We start from the raw sequence: 17,605 nt of genomic DNA, 5'->3' as shown, positions 1-17,605 counted from the left end.
AGATTAGTTTGTTTCAAGCGAAGCACGTTATTTGTCAAAGAAATCAACTTCCTTAATTAACTTTGTTGAAATCCCATTGCCATGGATGTTTAAATTTCTATGCCCCTTCCCACGTTGGTGTTTGGGAAGTTTCACGGTCAAAGACGTAACCGTAATTTTGTCCGGTCCTCTGTAAGAAAAGAAGGTATATTCATCAAATTAATGATGTCATATGTGGACACAGAATGACAAACATAAGGGACTGATGGATTGATCTAATGCATTTGACAAAAAAATAATCAATCTAGCTGGAGATATTCCATGTGAAAAATCAATCAGTTTTGAATTATTTATTCCCACTATATATGAAATTTGTTTTGAGCATTTCGTTAGCCACATGCATGTACGGGGCTGCAGTCAGCATTGTTTTCTTCTTTTTGTTTTTTCGTTTTAATTTAATTTAGTTGCACTGTTTGAAATTTGAATGGTGATACGGTTGCAATCAATTAAGACGCGACATTATTTTACAATGGAAAAGGATGGGGCAGGAAAGTTACTTAAAAATAAATGCGCGCAACATGTTGCTTATTTTACGGTGCATTTATTGTAATATAATTGATTCGGTAGCTAAAAGCTTTAACTGCAGTTTTCATGAATATATAAAAATCATTGTTTTTCTTGTTAAAAATATCTGCAGGAGTCCGTGCGCTGGTCAATATCAATAATGGGTCTGCCCTCATATGATGCCAACAGTGCAACAATTCAACTGTTTTCTGGACCGTCAAATTATATAAAATTTAACAACATACTCGTCCTGACATTTCATAATTAAAAGAAGTAATTAAAATTATAATCTTTTTTTTTAAATCATCTTTCCATTTATCTATGGTCTCCTTATTTATTTTATACAAACAACTTGATAATGGGATCAATAATTACATTGAAGGCCATCGACCTGAAACCCTGATATTGCAAGAATTAATAATCATAAATTCGACGATATTCTTCTCTTCGTAGTATAATATTACACACGTGAAAGTGAAAGCGCGGCGATTTACATTAATATTAGAAAATACTAAGAAAAAGATTTACTGATGACATTCCATTTTGATGGAGTAGTGTGAAATATCCCATCATCAAAACATTTCAACTTAGATTTAGATGATATGGCATGGTGCTGATAAAGAATGGCTGAAGAGACACTGCAAATAGGGAAAGCCAGGGAGGCGATAAAGAAGAGAACAACAACAGTGGTAAAACTTTGACAAGAAGATTCACATATATGTGTATCAATTATATCTGGCGGGCTAGTCATGAGTAGAACTTTAGAAAGTGCATTGGGAAGCTTTCATTTCACTTTAAGCCTTTCAAAACCCTCATTTTTGTCTCTCCCTTTCCCACTCTCACCTTTTCCTTCTCCCATTTCTTCCTTTTCTGCTACTTTCCTTCCTTGCTGCTTGTGTTTGTCTCGGGGTTGAGTGAGACAAAACCCGGCTCTGAAATCTGCATTTTCTTTTAAGTATTTTTCAGCATACTATCAAGAAAGTGTGGCACCAAGTTCCATGCATCTTGACTCTCCCCATTTCATTTGACTTTTCCTCTCTGTTAGAACTCCTGCCCATAAACGCTCCATTAACTCCTTGCTTGTATAATTAATAGCCATATATATATCTCACAGTCTCCCTCACCTTCGCCTTCAGTGTCAAATCTCGAGCGATCCTGCCTGAGTCGTCCTGCGGACATCGATCTCAATCCCATGCGATGGTCTGTGCAAGGAGCAAGAAGCAGATGGGGCTGATGGTTGTACTGTTTCTGGCCCTCCTTACTCTTTCACAATTCACCGCTCCATGCCTTGCTGGAAAATCCAGATTTCACAGTTTCAAACCTACCTCTGCCTCCTCTGCTTCTCAGCTCAAACCTTTTGACTCCCCACCCGCCTTCAGAGCAAATACAAACGATAAAGATGATGAGCAAGACATTTTTGGAGCCGACAAGAGGAAAGTCTACACTGGTCCTAATCCTTTACACAACAGATAAGTTCATTACCAGAGATACCAATTAACCTCTTGGTCGAATTCTAGCTTTAATTCCTCCTCTCAAAATCCCTCCTTCTTCTTTCGTTTTTACCATCTTATTCTTGATCTGCCCGTAATTAAGTTTTGCAGATGTATATACGTGTAAGACTTAGAGTTGAGATTATATTGTTGAGAAGAAAATATTTATGAACTAATATTGAAAAGAATATAGTATGAGGAAATTCAGATAATTCTTGTCAACCGTTATATTCTGAAGACTATCAACTTGTGCTGTCTATCAAGCTATTAATGCGCGTTGTTTGTTGGTGCGATTAATTAATTACTGTTGTCTGCTTTTGCTTTCAGATTCTGATCTGTCTTCGTATGCATGCGCGTCCTCTTGTCCTCTTCGCTTTTGATTAATTTCTTCCCAGAAATCAAAATCACGCGCATGTCATAATTGGGTTGCATATGAATAAATCCACCCTCCAAGGCTTACAGATGTAACTGGTAAAAACTTATCCGGTAATAATCAGTCTAACTTTTGGTGTCTGTACTGCGTTGTGCGTGCCTATATATTGCAACGAAAGATTTTGGTAAAATAAACAAGTACATTAATTAATTCATATCCACTCTCTCCAAATGAAAATATAAGTCATATATTAATTAATTCATGATTTAAAAATAATATTAGTTAAAAATGACAATTTTTTTAAAATATTCACATCTTTTCATTATACCTTTATTAAATACTTTATATAAAAGTCTTTATAATAATAATTAAAATTTTAATACATAATTTTTTAAAAAATAATAAATAAAGTAGGAGTATAATTAAAAAAATAAATATAAAAATTATTTAATACTCTCTCCATCTTAAATTATAGGACACTTTAAAAAAAAAATTTCCATCTCAAAATTTAAAATACTTTGAGTAGATTAAAATTTTATTAAATACTCCAATTTTAATATTATCTTTTCTCTCTTTATAATTAATTTTCATCACTTCTCTTTTCAATATATTAAATGATGAATATTTTTAAAAGTTTAAATGTTTATTTTGAAAAGATAGAATTGTTAGGTGTATTTAATAAAATTTATTAATATGTGAGATTTTACTTAAAAATATTTTATAATTTAAGATGAAGGGAGTATTTTTTATTTTGGATGAGACCAAATTTTTATAAGATATTTTATATTATAGAATATAGTATGTATAATTTGTTTACTGTGCTAAAAAATTTAATCCAGTCTAAATTGTTCGGTTCACTCTATCGGAGTCATGCAAGGCTGGCTCAACCTGTCTATATCATTGCACATGAACAGCCTTACATATCGCAGTAAAAGTTGATCTCCATATAAAGAAGGGTGATGTACACTTGTCTTTTAGAGATTTTAATTTTATTGTACGTAACGTGGGTATAGGGGTTGTGTCATGTATGCTACTATAGTGTGGTGTAAGATAGAATTTGATCCGTGGATGTACATGAAATTTTTCAACCTCATCAAAACCTTTAATCATGAAGCTGAGTGAAGCAAGAATCAAATTTAAATGTCGATATCTGTCTAAATTTCTTTGTCGTCATTATGAGGCGGACCCCACCACTGCAAACTTCTTCTTCTTCTTTTTTGATACTGCATAAAGGCTTAATAGGAAAAGGGGGAGCAGGTTTTTTAAATGTTTTATCTGATTCAAAATATTAAATATTGAATAAAAATTATATATTTTTTAAATATACAGTTACTGTAATGAATAATTAATGAGTATATTTTAAATAAATTAAACATTATATTTCTTGCACTCGATGTTAAGATTAAAAGATGTAAAAAAATTACAAAATCAATATTTTAAACAATTTTTTTGAGAAATATAAATTAATTAATAATAATTTATATTGTGGTATAGAGGGGAGTATATGAATGCAATTTATGCATACAAATTATGTCATGGTTCAGTTCAAACACTTTTATATTATGTGCATAAAATTAAGGTTGAATAAAAATTGCATAAAACTCTTTGAACGTTAAAGTGGTTGCAAATGACCCCTCATTTTAAATTTTTAAAATTAAACCTCATAATTTTTGATTTGTTTTTAAATCTCCCACTGTTAATTAATTTTGTTATGTTATTAATAGAGCTTGCCACGTCAGATTAATGCAATACAAATAGCATGTGATATGAAAAAATAATTTTTTTTCATTTTTTAAAACAATTTAAAGAGTGGGAATTGTAATTTTTACTTTTAATACATGTGAAGATGCTCTCATTTTTTTTTCGAGCCACAATATTCTCATTGTTCATTGTTAACAGAATTTAAGAGAAAACCCACACTTTTATTATTCTTTATAAATTAAAACAGTGTTTTATATGTAAACAAAGAAAAAAATATAAGGGCAGGCGTAGCCTCTAAAGAGGTACAGGATTGAACCTAGAACCTATTACCATAAAGGCACAACTCGAAAGATAATGAAAAAAATTAACATAATGTAAGTGGAAGCATTAAATCACGTGTTGTTATTATTATTTTTTTGGCATTCTTAATCTTAATAGAAGCTTCTTTAATTGAAATGTGATAAAAATGTGATTTTTAGGAAATGACATAGCAGGTATATTACTTAGGAAATGTCCACAAATCATAGTTCAATCTAGCATATAGCTTATCTTCTTATTGAATTTTATAATTTTGCGTCTCCTTAAATCATGTTAAAAAATAATAAAACAATACTTTTTTTTATATGATGCGTCATGTGTTTTGCATTAATATGGCATCGAAAACTCCATTAATAACATTCAGAGTTAATTAACAATGAGGGCTTTGAAAAATAAAATTAAATATTAGGAGTTAATTTTAAATGTTTAAATATGAGTGAGTTCATTATGCTTCAAAATTTAAGGAAGTTTTGTGCAATTTAATCCAAAATTAACATAAACAAATCAATTTAGTTCAATGAACCTTTCATTAATCTACACAACCCAATGCTTTGCCTTTCGCTATAATCTCACAATTTTCCTTCATCACGTATTTGTAACACTACAAGGTACGTACAGTACAGTGCATGAATTTGGAGAGCCAAATTAATACTGATCGAGGAACCGTGGTGCTTTTGCCTTCCTCATGGGTTCACGTTCAATACGGGCAATTCAGTTGGTTTGGGTTTGGAAGACACTTGGCCGAAACAATAAGATTTGAAAAATATACTCCTATAATTGTTTTGGAGGGGATGGATATTTCTCTATCATCATTTAAACTGTTGTTTTTCCTTGGGCAGCGTGAACAATTCCGTGTGGCTGCAAAATTTTCAGGAAGGACTACGTTATGGAGCCTCCAACTAACAGCCAGATTGGACATTCAATGCACATTAATTACTTTTCCATTTCTCCAGCGCATTATTGAGATTAAAAAAAAAAAACAAACAGATTTTTCGCTGTTCCCCTCTTTTTTTAAGTACACTCTGCAGATCACACCCACGCCCTCCTCCGATTATCTTCTCTCTCTTCTAATTCTTCAACAACATCTTCAGATCTCAACCTCACGTCGCTGCGACTTGCTTAACTGAGCATGTTACAAGCTTTATCTACTGAGTTCATGGCGAAATTAAAGTTTGGAATATTTGTATGTGGAAGGGCATAGAGACACTACCTACCGCGTGGTGGGGGGGGGGGAGTGTGAAGGTATAAAAAAACAAGAACATTAGGATCCGAAAGGAGTAGCTCCAACCTAAGAGCACGTCAAGTCATTTTCTGACAACAGAATGTCATAGCAACGAGCAAGCATAAATGTGCACGACAAGATTGGCATTTAAAGTATGTCGCGCAGATTTCAGAGAGCCACATATTTCTGTATCTTTAACGAGGCAAAGCTTTAACGGCGCTTTCAGTGTGCTTTAAAAGTTTTTCTCCTGTGCCTTCCTAGCTCGAGAAGAGTCATGACAGTCCGATACGAAATTGAAGAGAACGGAGACTAACGAGGTGGCAAATTCTGGGCCTCGAGTAGAACTATATTGGTGAAAGGCTTGACTATATTTCATCAAAAGCAAACTAAGAAAGCAGGATCCCATACGAATACGATGAAAGATGTTTCTTCATCGGGCACATGTCTGTTGGATTTTGTGTTCCAGGGTGGAAAATAATCTCTTTCTTTCTTTGGTGCAGGGTAGGGAGTACTTACTCATACAGATATTAATAGCACCAGAAGCCATACGACTATTTCTTTAATTTTTCATTTTTTATGAAAAAGAATGTCCGACATCAACTTCATGATTCTTGACATGATTATTGATATTCTACGATGATATTGCGTTAACCTTGCAGCCAATCTCATTTAACGTGATAAGACATTTTTTATTATTCATAGCGGTGCCAAAAGCTTCCAATGACGTGAAGGTCGTCAGATCCATGGATGACGGATGGGATAATCAAATTCAACGTGATAAAATGCATCCCTTTATTTAAAAATAAAAAATATTTTTTAAAAAGTTACAACAATAACAAAACAACAACAACAACAAGCCTTTATCCCACTAGGTGGGATCGGCTACATGAATTACAAGACGCTATTGTGCTCTATCGTTTATCAAGCTTTTAGGAATATTATTAATTAACAGATCGCGTTCAATAACTTTCAAAAGTGTTCTCTTAGGCCTTCCTCTACCTCTCTTAATCGGACTCAAAGTTATATATTCACTCTTCTCACTGGTGCCTCCCTTGATCTTCTTTGTACATGCCCAAACCATCTCAACCGATACTCAAAATTAAATTAATATAATGTTAATTATTTATATTTCTCATGTAGTATTTTGTGGAAGTAAGATCATCTCATTTTACTATGAAATAAATAGAAGATATAATTAAAGTGTGAGCATATTATATAATTAATTATTTGTTATAGGTAACTTGATTTTAATATTAAAAAAATATCAATAATTTTATTGTTAGATTAGCTAGCTATTAGACTAGTCATGAAATTGAAATAGTTGTTTTATGTTCAAGTTCTTTTGCTATATACAAATTTTTATATTCAATAATATTATTTTTAAATTAATTTTTAATATTAGGATTGGTCATTTTTAAGAGATACAGGATGAAGTTTTTAAAAAATTTAAATAAAAAAATACCTACAAGAGTGCTCAACTCTTGTAAATAAGGACATGCAGTAGCACTCAATAGATATGGGAGCACTCTTTTCTTAAACGCTCCCATATGCTTGTATTATCACTTTTACGATAGCACTTTATGTCTATCTCTACTAGAGCATTTTATAAAAACGTTCTTGTAGGTTATTCCTACAAAATTGCTTTATAAAATGTTAGGTTAAATGTAAGAACTTTTGTAAAGTCATTTTGTAACAGTAAAAAATCCAATATCCGCAAACACCAAAACATATATCCTCGGATTCGAGTTCATGTTCTTCGAATATCACTGCTCTCATAAAACCGAACAGCAATTCTCACGACTGACTGCACTTGAAGATATTACAGTAGTATTTTAAGGTATAATTCAAATAAAATCAACAGTGACTTCAAATTAAATTGCCCGGGCGATTTAGGTCAGTTGCAGACAAGGTGCAGCATTTGCGTGTTACAAAAGCTTATAAAATTTGAAATTATTTTTCTTTCGCGAGAAGATTTTTTTTTCCCCCGACATGAGGAAAGATGATTAGTGATCAAAGAAAGGAACAAAAGCAAGCCCGGAGCATTGACAGCAGGTTTGAATGCCCTAATTCAAGTAGGCGTAGATGCACGGTACTTCCCTCGGTACATTTAACAACCCTTTAAAAAGAGTAGCAGTATAATCCCTCCATTTTTAAATATAGAGAAAAAAAAAGTCAATTCATATAATTTAAGAAAATGTTAACTACAATAATTATATTTTAAATTAAAAAATTTGGACTAAATCATTCTTATAATTAATGAAATAAATTTGTCTAGTAAAAATAAACAATGATTGTACAAGAGACAATTTAAAAAAAATAATAAATATTTCTTGAAATTATTAATTTTACTTATAAATAAAAATAAAGAGACACAGGGTATATAATATCTCTTATGTTTGAAAATGGAATGAGCAATTTTTACTATCTCATCCTCTCTCAAAATAAATAATAATAATTTATTGATATTGTTTGAAAAGAATTTTTTTAATTTGTTCTTTTTAACAGTACACATCATAATAAAATAATTAATAGTTCACATTTTTTATGCAAAGTGGCTTAATTATAGATTATCAATTTTTCCTACAATAGGACTTACTCCATCTAAGTTACAATATAGGACACTTTTCAAAAGTTTTACTTTGTCCAAACTATAGGGCATTAAATAACTTTTAATTATAATTGATTTTCTAACTATGCTCCTACTTCATTTATTACTTTTTTAAAAAAGATGAAGCCTTAATTGAAATTTTAATTATCACTATCAATGCATTTATATAGAATATTTAATGAAGGTTTCAACAAGTTTTTTGAGAACTATAAATTGTTATCAATGCTCTATATTGTGATCCAAAGGGAGTATATGTAGTTTTGAGATATATTATCTATGAAAATTTATTGTGTTAATCTTTAATAAATATTTCAGATTCTTTAAACATTATTAGAATATTCATTAATTATTATTAGGAGGTCTATATATTATAAGCCTTTTATATCAACAATTTATGTGACACTTTTTCAAGCCTCATATTATTCTTTTATTATAAAAAAATGACTTTTGACAATGATTTTTATTGATGACAAAAAAATTCACCAACAAACTTTATTTTTGACAACTACTTTTAAACATGACAAAAAATAATAAGTGAATCCATCAAAAGGTTTAAGGATAGTTCTTTTTCTATCATGATAATTATGTTGTCTCTTTTCTACCATGATAAGTAAATCCTTTATATCATGGTAGATAGGTTAAGTGTAAACATTAAGTGGGGATTGTTTCATTTTGGTATCGGAGCTTACATAATTGTGCATTCATATAAGTGTATTATGCAACATGTACCTCCTTCCTGTTCCTTTCTAGCTCCCATTAATTATTTGTTTTCTTTTATTATATGGATTATATTATACACCTTTTAAGGTAAGTTGCATCCTTAACAGAGGAGAATAAAAAAAAGCAAAATTAGACTAATAAAGTATGATTATTATCAGTAAAGATAATAGGTGAACCCATCTTATTCGGAGAAGCCGAGGTTTAGGCTACTATCTAGGTAGAAGTTATGAGGGGAAAAGAAAAAATAAAATGGTATTTCAAAATGTGAAATAAACTAGCATGTTGTAAAACTTTGAAATATGACTGACTAATTTAATTGTATGGGTTCTCATTGTATATTCATTAAGTCTTTCTTCTCAAGAAATTTAACTTATATTAATTAGTTTCATGTTGTTATGACCAGAAGCATGAGAGGTGAGTGGTATAATAGAATATTAAAATAAGCACAGAGGCAATCCAATATGATGTTACAACCAAAATAGCAAGAATTTTCAAAAAAAACAAGGGGGAGTTGAGTAATTTTTTAATGGCTCTTTTTTATTTTTATTGATATGAATATAGTATGATACTTTTTTCAACCCCATTTCTTTATGACTTCTTTCATGGTATCATAACTCTGGTTCTTGTCTACAAGTTAAAAATATTTTTTGTGCCATCCTCGTAGCTAGTCTTTTCTCCTTCACCCATCCCTCCACTTTGTCTCAAATCTACGTCTTGCCTAAGTCGCCCGTCGTATACTTTCTTCTCATTTCTCTGCTTCTCTTTCCCTAGTATGGAGGAGTTAGATGTTGCTTAGTCTGCATTATCTACCACTGATAAAGCAATTGTTGTTATTGCCTCTACTTCGAGATCCTTTACCATTAACCTTAAGGCTTTACTCTACAAACTCATTTTTGTACTTTAACCCACTTGTTGCATTAGCCGCTCTATGAAGTACATCTTCCAGTTCACTTGTTGCATAAGCCACTTCATTAGATACATCTTTATTTTTTCTACTTTGCGTGTTGCAATCACATGATTGACCAAGAAAATTTCTTTTCTTTTATGACACCTAATATAAATGCTCATCGCACCCATACTACTAATAACTTTTCAAATGCTGGTTAGTCATGTTGGTACTGTCTTTTTTCATTCTTTATCCATCCACAAAAAATATTTTATCCCTTTTATTAGTTTTAACTTTATCTCTGTTAAAAAACTTGTTGATATGAGTTGTGACTTACTCTTTAATAAATATGATTGTATTGTGATAGATTCTTAAACTGTAAATCATCAAGACTAGGCGTAAAGTTGGCCACGTGTTTGAGCTCACCTTTATGCATCTCCTTTTAAGTCACTCCTTCTAAATGGTGTGCTGCTTTCACATCCTCATATCTTGATTTATAGCATCACTATTTTGCTCATCCTTCTTTAAATAAATTGTATATTTTATTTTTTAAAGGTCTTTTAAGACATTGATTGGGGCCAACGTTGACTCCCTTTATAGGGGGTCGATGATACTTTGTAATTTTTGTTTACTTGTTATTTATTAAAATTTATTATGTTGAGATTTAAAAAATATTTTGTATTCATTAAATATTATTGAAATATTTATTAGTTATTATTAAGATAATGTTTACTCCCTCTGGTGCATCTTCTATAAATAATTTTTTATTTAAAATATAAAATACCTTATAATAATTAAACAATTTCTCAATTTCTCCTTTTTTGATTAGTGTAAATATATTTAATATAATTATATTGTTATTTAAAATTAAGGATAAAAATAAAAATACATATCATTTTTCATGGTATAAAAAAACTAATTTTTTTATTATGTATGAAATGGTTAAAAATATTACTATAATAAGACTTGAAAGAGTATATTTTAAGCCTCTTATACCAGTAGTGAGTGTGTGACACTTTTTTGAAGTTTCCTTTCATTTTCCCCTCGCTTCATTCGTACTCATTACTACTGCTACTAATACTATTACTTTACAGCTTAGTCTCTCAACATAGTAATGACGAAGACGTACGCTCTCTTTTGAAGCAAATCAAGGAAAGACGAATATAATATGAAATGCACTCGTTTTATAAATAAATTATTTTTAATTATCTCGCTAAAATTAAAGAGAGGCTGTTGAATTAATTAATATTATCTCGATTTTTTTTAATTTACTTTTATAAATGTTTAAAAATATTTTATAATTCTACCCAACCCATAAAATACTACAAAACGAATTTACAAAAAGAATTGTTAATTTGTCATGTGACCGGAGGTACAAATTTACTTTCGTAAAGGCTGTTATTGCGTCAGAATTATTTAAAAGCAAGAGCCAAGAGGACGATATACATGAGATTTATCAGACAACAACCCACAGCGCTATCATAGTCTATAGTAGTAATTAATTGCTCGGCCAAAGCCTACCATCCTCCATCTGCCTCTCTCTTAAGGGGTGGTTGGCCATTATTGATCCTATGTTCCCAGTCAAAGAACCACCCTGCGCACTCTTCTTTCGCGAAATAAACAGCATTAGTCATGACAAAAACGCGTTACTGATGCGCTCACTCCGTAAAACTGTATCAAGGGTTGAGGCACTAGTCCCTCTCGATATAGCAGCATGCTGTTATTGAAAATTAAATTAAATAAATTAAATTGTATACACCAGATGCTGTTGATAATCCGTACCCCAGCAGGTCATCCCCGTTTCATTATGGGTTAGCTAGCTAAGCCAATGGCACATAGTCTGTATGAATGAATCGTGACAACATAAGGATACAAGTTGTGAAGTGGATAACTCACAGTTTGGAGGCATTAGCTGTAAGTTTAGTCAAGGCAGTTGCAGCTTTAGAACCAGAAACACGTCCTAAATGCTTGCAGATGTACTCCCCAGCCGCCATAAGCTTTCTGAGGTCAACGTTGGTTTTCACTCCCAGTCCATTCAACAAGTACACAACATCCTCTGTGGCAACATTCCCCGTTGCACCCTTCGCATATGGGCAACCCCCAAGACCAGACACCGACGAATCCACCGTGCTGATCCCCATCTATCAACAATTCATCACATTACCAATTAATTAGAAACTGTTTAAACATATGAAATCACACATTTCATTCTTCAAACAGTAGAATTCTATGAGTTTATACATAAATATATATGATATCTCTAAGTTATACGTATTTACGTGGACACGTGTGTAAGAGCAGATGTAGAAAACCTTCCACAGGTGGTGGTTGTTAAAATATTAAGTCCAAGATAAAAAAATTAAATTTCGACACAAATAGGGCACGTTTAATCTTTTTACTTTTGGCTAAAAAATAGCACACGTTTAATCAAAATCAGCACCCAAATCATTTTTCCAAAATGATGATGATGATGATGATTTTACCTGAAGTGAGACAAGAGTATTTGAAAGAGCCTGCCCATAAGTATCATGAAAATGAACAGCAAGCTTGTCAACAGGGACAACATCAAGAACAGCTTCAAGCATTGGAATGACAGTACCTGGAAAGAAGAGGAAGAATAAGTCAAAGCAGGCCTCATGATAAATCAAAACAGCCAGGATAAACATAAAAGTTAGATAAAATGCTTATATTATATCAGAGCTCATTGAATACAACTTGACAGTATATCAGATGTCGAGGTTTAGACATCAGGCAGGACAAGTCAAAGCAGGCCTCGTGATAAATCAAAACAGCCAGGATAACCATAAAAGTGAAATAAAATGCTTATATTAGATCATATAGCTCATTGAATACAACTTGACATCAGGCAGTTTTAGAAAATGTTTACGCAAGTAATGAGCTGATAGGAAACATTTAAAGAACATTATGGCTATATCAGACAGTAATATGCCCTGTTCTTCAGTTGACACATCCCAAACCTCAACTATCTCATCATATGCTCCGGATAACATGGCACCAAAACATTAAACTCCTTATTAAGGCGAAAGAAAGGGACCATCATTCATCATGCAAACAGTAAAGACAATTTACTTAATAGTCTTTTGACTTCAAGATCAACCGCAACCAAGCAAAATACGATCACCTAAAGAAGTCAGGCCAACATAGATAAAATCCATAGCCCATATCAAAATCCAGTAAGTTGGAAGATGGATACAGAAAAACTGCAATTAAAGCAACTCGCATAACAAGGAAGGCAGCTTTAAACAAATACCAGGTGTGCCAACACCAATGGTATCGCCTAGTGAAATCTCTGAGCAACCCATATCATAGAGTGCTTTTGCCACGTAGGCTACTTTAGCTGGAGCAACAAATCCTTCAAGAGGACATCCCGCAACACAAGATATATATCTGAAGCAAAGGGAATTTTGTTACACGAAAAATCATATAAAATGCTAATGACAAACCTGAAATCTAAAGTCAAGAGATGAGAAACAGGCTGCTGTTTTAAGCTTGTTCAAAATTCAGAAGGAAAAAACAGCAGATTGTGATAGAGACAAATCGAAGTCTAAAATGCAAATATCAACCAGCAAACCAATCCTACAATTCAAACTATCTTTCAAGCCATGCCCAAGCACAACAGGCAGCAGTTCAATCATTACAAGAGATAATGCAGGTCAGATTTATAATTTAAATTATCTTCCAAGGTTATTACTTGTTACTCATTAGATAAGCTCCAAGTCTCTGTTAAAAAGTACTACATCTCACAAAAAATAGCAATCAATGTATACAAGTCAAGCATTCTTTTCAATTAGTAAGCAACATCAGGATGTACTTCCATAATTTATCCTTCATCTCATCCAGTAAAAAGTATAGTCAAATACCCACGAACAGGGATTGAGAGCTTGCTAGCAGCTGAAGCAATGTCACGGCATCGAGCAAGATTATCCTCAATGCTACAGTTTAGATTTGCTTTAGAGAATGATTCTGAAGCTGCAGGAAACACAGCCACTTCCTTTGCACCAGCAGCAACAGCTGCCTCAAAACCCTAAAATAAATGATCACTATTAATCCCATACATAAATTTTGACTCAATCATATAATATATTTTTATCCATGGGCAATAAATAATTCAACATGACAGGGAAATTAATGGGGATGTTGCACATAAGATACAAGGTGAGGGATTTAATTGGAGAAAGGCTAAAGGATTTATTTGTGATCAAAAGGTGCCTAATAAACTTAAAGAGAAGTTTTATCGAACTGCTATAAAACTAATTATGTTATATGATAGTAAATGTTGAATTTTAAAGGGAGAGCAAAAGCATAAAGTTAAAGTATTAGAAATGAAAACGTTGAAATGAATGTGTAAGCATACACGAAAAGAAAAAATCTGAAATGAACATATATGAGGAAAAGTGGGTGTGATATTGAGGGGACATTGGTAGAGAATTGTTCGAGATGATTTGGATATGTACAGAGAAAGCCGTGGAAGGTACTAGTGAGAAGAGAGGAATGGATAATTTTGCACCCTGTAAAGAGAGGTAGAGGAAGACTAAAGAAAACACTTACAGAAGTTGTTGAACAGAACCTTTTAATTAACAATATTCTTAAAAACTTAGTTGATGATAAAGCATAATAGCATCGTGCAATCTATATAGTTGACCTCACCTAATGAGATAAGACTTGCTGTTGTTATTGTTGTTGTTACCATAAATAATTCTTACTTTAAGATTTGGAGTTAAGACTGGAAATCTAGCACCTTCGACATTCTGAATTGCTGCCATTACATCCTTTGCATCTGCCAGCTGAAATTCAGCCATAAAGATTTTGAATTAGATTAAAACACAAATGAGGGAATGTTTTATCATCCATCACACAAAACACGATGCATGAGATATATATTGAATATTTTTTTACACGTGCAATAAAACAAATACTAGAAAGAGGAATTTGTAGTTTACATTGGAAAAATAAAAGAGTCCAATTAAAACAAAACTTAAATTATGCATTTTCCCTGGTCAGACAATTGTACAAATTAACTAAAAACTCCGATGAAATTCACGGTCAACTATTATATTGTTAATAATAATTCCTCTTTGATTCTTAATGGAAAAGTCTGCAATTACTCAACCATGCGCATAAACAAGCATAGTGGCTAGTATAGATCAACAACAAACCTCATACCTACCAAGCTTTTGTTTCTACACTGAATTAAGTTTTTGCAAAATCCCACATCAAATATTGAAAAATAAGTACATTTCCCTAGTCCATGATCAGCTAGTTTATAGCTCATACCATAGGGGAAAATAACTGAGATTTTGAGAAATTACCAATGTGAGAGGAGATGCATTTTTAAGATCCAATCAAGCATGTAAAATTCAGTCAGTAACCATCACTCCAGAAATTTATGCACAGGAATAACAAGTTCACTCATTGAAAAACATCCACTGTCTGCCTACTGCTCAATAACATTTCTCTCTTATCTGGCATAAGCTACAGATTGAGCTATGCAACAGACCTAATGGATTACTTATTGTTTCTGGATAAGTTGATAAAGTTACTGATGCATATAGGCTTCCATATTTAAATCAGTCCTATAGCTTCAAGTAACATACATCAAGTTAGAGATCGATTCAAACAAAAAATAAGGCTGGTAAACTGATGGACAAACAAACAGAACACTTTCATAATTCCATTCCAAATAAGCATGAAAAATGAGAAGGGAAAAAGAGAATGGCAATAAAGAGAACTCCAGTTTATACTTAATTGATAAACAACAATCTTTATATCACTTGATCAAGAACTAAGTGAAATGTTGAAAAAAATCATAGCAAACAATATAATACCAGGGGCAGAATTGCAAAACTGTTGATTGTCTTTCAGAATCAACTCCACTCTTACCTGTGGTACCCATTTTGGTGACACAAAACTTGTAGCCTCGACAACAGGCAACCCAGAAGAAACTAGCAGGTTTATCAATTCAACTTTCACGGCAGTAGGAACTATATTCTTCTCATTCTGCAATCCATCCCTTGGACCAACCTCCACTATCTTCACATGGTCTGGAATACTCTTAAGTAACTGAACCAGTGCATGTACCACGGAGTATTAGTGATAAGTAAGAAATTCAACAACAATAATAAATGAGTTAATGCAGAGAAGAAATAGTCATTTCGACAAATTTATCAGAACACTGTTCTACTTTGGTATTAAACGTTCAAAATATAAAATTCAATATAGAAAAAGACTCGCTGTCATTATTTATATGTGAAAGATTGTTTAAAATGGATACCATGATTATCTACCAGGTCACTCGGGATATATTCCTTGCTTAGCTGCAAATTTCAAGTTAATATACATCGGAATACCAAAAGGAAAACTCTGTACATAAACCAGACGTACTTTACTAGAGAACTCCTTTGCAGTACATCGACCATTGCTATCAGACGAGGAATGACGAATTCCCCTGCAGCAGGGACAATGAACATTATAAGAATACTTCCATAGATATAAATATAAAACAAAATTTGCAACATTAATGTGACCTCGCAGGGGAAGAAGAGGAACAGAATTAAGAAATGATGCAATGAAATATTTAATAACTAGCTAAAAGTGATAAACATCTAGTCTCATAGGTCAAGCAACTGGCAATATAACAAAAGGAGATGGGCACAAAACCTCGAAATTGATCGTTCAGTCAAAGTAACAATATTGATAACTTTCTGATATGACCTGGAAAAGAAATGGCTTACTTGCCGCTGTTCCAAAAACTGACAGCCTCCAGTCCATTGACTCCAATAACACTAGCACAAGCGGTATGATTCCAGATTTTGTTAATGCCAGCTCTTGAGACCGGAGTCATTAAACGAGGAGAATCGTCCAAGCTCGGCATCGTCCAAAGCTGGAGGCGATTAAAGAACAGTCCCCTTTGCAAAATCTTATGCATACGCATGTTTGCGAACATTGGATCACTTCAAGAAATTTCGAGTTAGCCGCTGAACTTATATAAATTGAAAACCAACCAACTCCGGCTAGAAGAAATAAATGAAATTCAGCAAGTCCTTGATGACAATAAAGAAGGACCTAACTGGAACACAAGGAAAAGCCACAAGCCAGCAAACAATGGGGGTTTTGATCCTTGAAACAAAACCAGAAATTCGGATCACACGAGGCAGGAGTATAAAATTTAGAAAGGATAGATGAGATAGGAAGGTGACGGAGTGCGGGAGCTGAGGGGGGCGGGGATGAGATCATGAGGCGGATAAGTTAAATTAAAAGAAACAATGACGAAATTGAGTCAATGAAGCCTCGGCTGGAGCAGAAGCCGCACGTAAGTGAGTGGGCCCATTTAAAGGCTTGATGTTGGGCCTTAGTCGAAATAATTGGGCTATCGCTCCAGTGGATCACTGATTAATCAATCGCTCGCTCATACATTTAATATAATTAATTCTAATTATAATTTTTATTATAATAGAATATTATTAAGTATTATTATTATTATTAAAATTATAATAGAATAATATTCTATATTCTATTTACAGATTATAGAATAAGGAATAAAAAAAATTTCAGCCCTGCTAGGTACTAATCCACCCGAGCCTTTTTTGTTCCCATAAATCCTGAATAAAAATAATTTATTTAATTTAAAAGAAATGAACACTTATTAATGAAATAAGATCAAACATAAAATTGTCATTTTTTATTATTTTTTTTTGATAAAGTATCTAAAAAAAAAGAGAATGGA

General features: G+C 32.5%; 1 protein-coding gene and 1 long non-coding RNA gene across 2 annotated transcripts; both read right to left on the bottom strand.

Annotated features, from left to right (window-relative positions):
• Positions 1-1,239: 1,239 nt before the first annotated feature.
• Positions 1,240-2,204, bottom strand: LOC129290230 (uncharacterized). The gene is made up of 2 exons (XR_008588293.1): positions 1,668-2,204; positions 1,240-1,593 (listed from the first exon to the last, which is right to left on the bottom strand). It is a non-coding gene; the product is annotated as an uncharacterized LOC129290230 (long non-coding RNA).
• Positions 2,205-11,247: 9,043 nt separating this feature from the next.
• Positions 11,248-17,029, bottom strand: LOC129306720 (hydroxymethylglutaryl-CoA lyase, mitochondrial-like). The gene is made up of 10 exons (XM_054947444.1): positions 16,950-17,029; positions 16,614-16,832; positions 16,264-16,327; positions 15,763-15,942; positions 14,586-14,666; positions 13,743-13,906; positions 13,133-13,269; positions 12,345-12,460; positions 11,758-12,002; positions 11,248-11,578 (listed from the first exon to the last, which is right to left on the bottom strand). Exons 2-10 carry the CDS (start codon positions 16,823-16,825, stop codon positions 11,488-11,490), a joined length of 1,290 nt encoding a protein of 429 aa, XP_054803419.1. The 5' UTR covers positions 16,826-16,832; positions 16,950-17,029; the 3' UTR covers positions 11,248-11,487.
• Positions 17,030-17,605: the final 576 nt, after the last annotated feature.

Source organism: Prosopis cineraria, unplaced genomic scaffold (genome assembly GCF_029017545.1).
Source record: "Prosopis cineraria cultivar Desert tree isolate PC_DT_omini unplaced genomic scaffold, ASM2901754v1 PC1, whole genome shotgun sequence".
Lineage (NCBI taxonomy): Eukaryota > Viridiplantae > Streptophyta > Magnoliopsida > Fabales > Fabaceae > Prosopis > Prosopis cineraria.
This window is presented reverse-complemented; position numbering and strand designations above follow the sequence as displayed.